Raw genomic sequence first — 1,882 nt, forward strand, 5'->3', positions numbered from 1 at the left:
CCACAATTTATTACATAATAAACTAATTGAAATCTGTTTATCTACCATTGGACATTTAGGTTACTTCTAATTTTTACTATAATAAATCATATTGTTATGTATATCACTAATACAAACCTTTATAAGCATCTCTTATTATTTCCTTAGATAAAATTCCTTTAACTAAAATTACTGGATCATTTTAAGGCCTTTAACACAGATTACCATATTGTCCTCCAGAAGGGCTATTCCATTTTCTAACTGCATGAGATTTCCCATTTAAGGGTACTCTTGCCAGTACTTTGAAACAACACACAGACCTATATAAAGGTAAAAAAAGTTTAAATTTGTATATTTTTAATTATCAGTGAGAATATATTGTCATCTATTTATTAGCAATTTGAATTTCTTTTTTTGGAAATGATCTATTTCTTTTTTTTACTTACTTACCTAGAAGAGGAAGCTATGTCCTCTTGATAAAATATCTTTTAAAATTAAGAACATAGGCCTGTTGTCATAAATAACACAAATATTATTTTTTACTTTCCATTTTGTCTTTAATATTATTCAGAATTTTTTTAAACATTTAGGTTTTATTTTTCCTACATGATTTCTTTCCTTGCTTTCATTAATAGTTTAACAGATTAATTCCCGAAATGAACACAAGATAAAATTTGATCTCTATATATTCAGCTTAGTAATTCATCTAAGTTTTTTATTTTGCTATTTGGTGTGATGTACAGATCCAACTATTTTCTCTAAATAGTCAAATGATTATCATAGCACCATTTATTGTCCAATCTGTATTTTCCTCACTGATTTGAAATATGACCTTTTCCATGGATAAATTCTTAAATTTATGAAATATGTTTTGGGGCTTTTTATTTTAATACTATTTGTGGCCTGTTTTTGTGTGTGTTTTAATTATTCTTGCCTCAGAATGTATTTTAAAATATGATATATATTTCTTCTCATTATATCTTTTTAAAATCATCTTTTAAAATAATTGATTATTCTGTTTTTCCTTCCAGTTGTACTACAGAATTACTTTGTTGAATTAAAAAAAAGTATGCTAGCATTTAATTAGAAACAAACATACAATATTACTTAGTGAAAACTGAAAAATATTTAATTCTGAATCTTCCCTTTCAGAAAGATGGTGTTTCTTCCTACATATGTCAGTGAAGTTCTATAGTTTTCTTGATACAGATTCTGTGCTGTTCTTATTAAAAATATTCCAAGTAATTATATATTTTTGGTTGCTATTGTGAATGAGATCTTTTCCTATTTTTTTGTTTTCTAACAACTCCTGTCCTTTTAGTATGAAATCTTTCTGAAAATACGTATTTCCTTGTTTTTTTTGTGTGTGTGCAGGACAGTGCCAGGTCCTACAGGAGAAATAAAGTAAGGAGCTTACTTGCTATGCTACTCTTGGGAAAAAAAGCTTGTACACGTACCTCCAATTTTTTCTGATACTTTTCACACTCCAATTGACACTGTGTGAGATTTCTTGCAGTTTCCTCTTGTAGAAGCTGAACACGCTCACTTTCAAAGGATTTTAATTTACTTTGATGGAGAAATTCTGTTACTTTGCTTTCTGTACTAAGTTGTAGTTCTCTGTACCTGAAAGAAGGAAAATGGTTATAAGACTCCAAAGAAAGAAGTCTCAATGACTTGTATAAATATAAACTTTAATTCTACTTTTTCTACACTCCCATATTGATACTTAATAACTTATATTTATTCAGCAAAGCTTTTATAAATAAATTAGATAGGCATATGTATAGAAATATGTGAGCCCAGAGAACATAACAAACCAATTAACTTCGCCTATTCCACCCTTATTTTCATTCCTTCCATCCAAAAATAATTATTGCCCATTATTATTATTTTTTAAGATATT

General features: G+C 27.8%; 1 protein-coding gene across 1 annotated transcript in view; it reads right to left on the bottom strand.

Moving 5' to 3' along the window:
* PIBF1 (progesterone immunomodulatory binding factor 1) overlaps window positions 1-1,882 on the bottom strand; it is a gene marked incomplete at its 3' end in the record, with an annotated part of 215,782 nt that overhangs the window by 98,279 nt on the left and 115,621 nt on the right. Inside the window, exon 10 of the mRNA XM_012642153.1 lies at window positions 1,397-1,602. Within this exon, the coding sequence (XP_012497607.1) occupies window positions 1,397-1,602 (206 nt within the window). The remainder of the gene's footprint in view (window positions 1-1,396; window positions 1,603-1,882) is intronic.

This window comes from Propithecus coquereli, unplaced genomic scaffold (genome assembly GCF_000956105.1).
Source record: "Propithecus coquereli isolate 6110/MARCELLA unplaced genomic scaffold, Pcoq_1.0 Scaffold176, whole genome shotgun sequence".
NCBI lineage: Eukaryota > Metazoa > Chordata > Mammalia > Primates > Indriidae > Propithecus > Propithecus coquereli.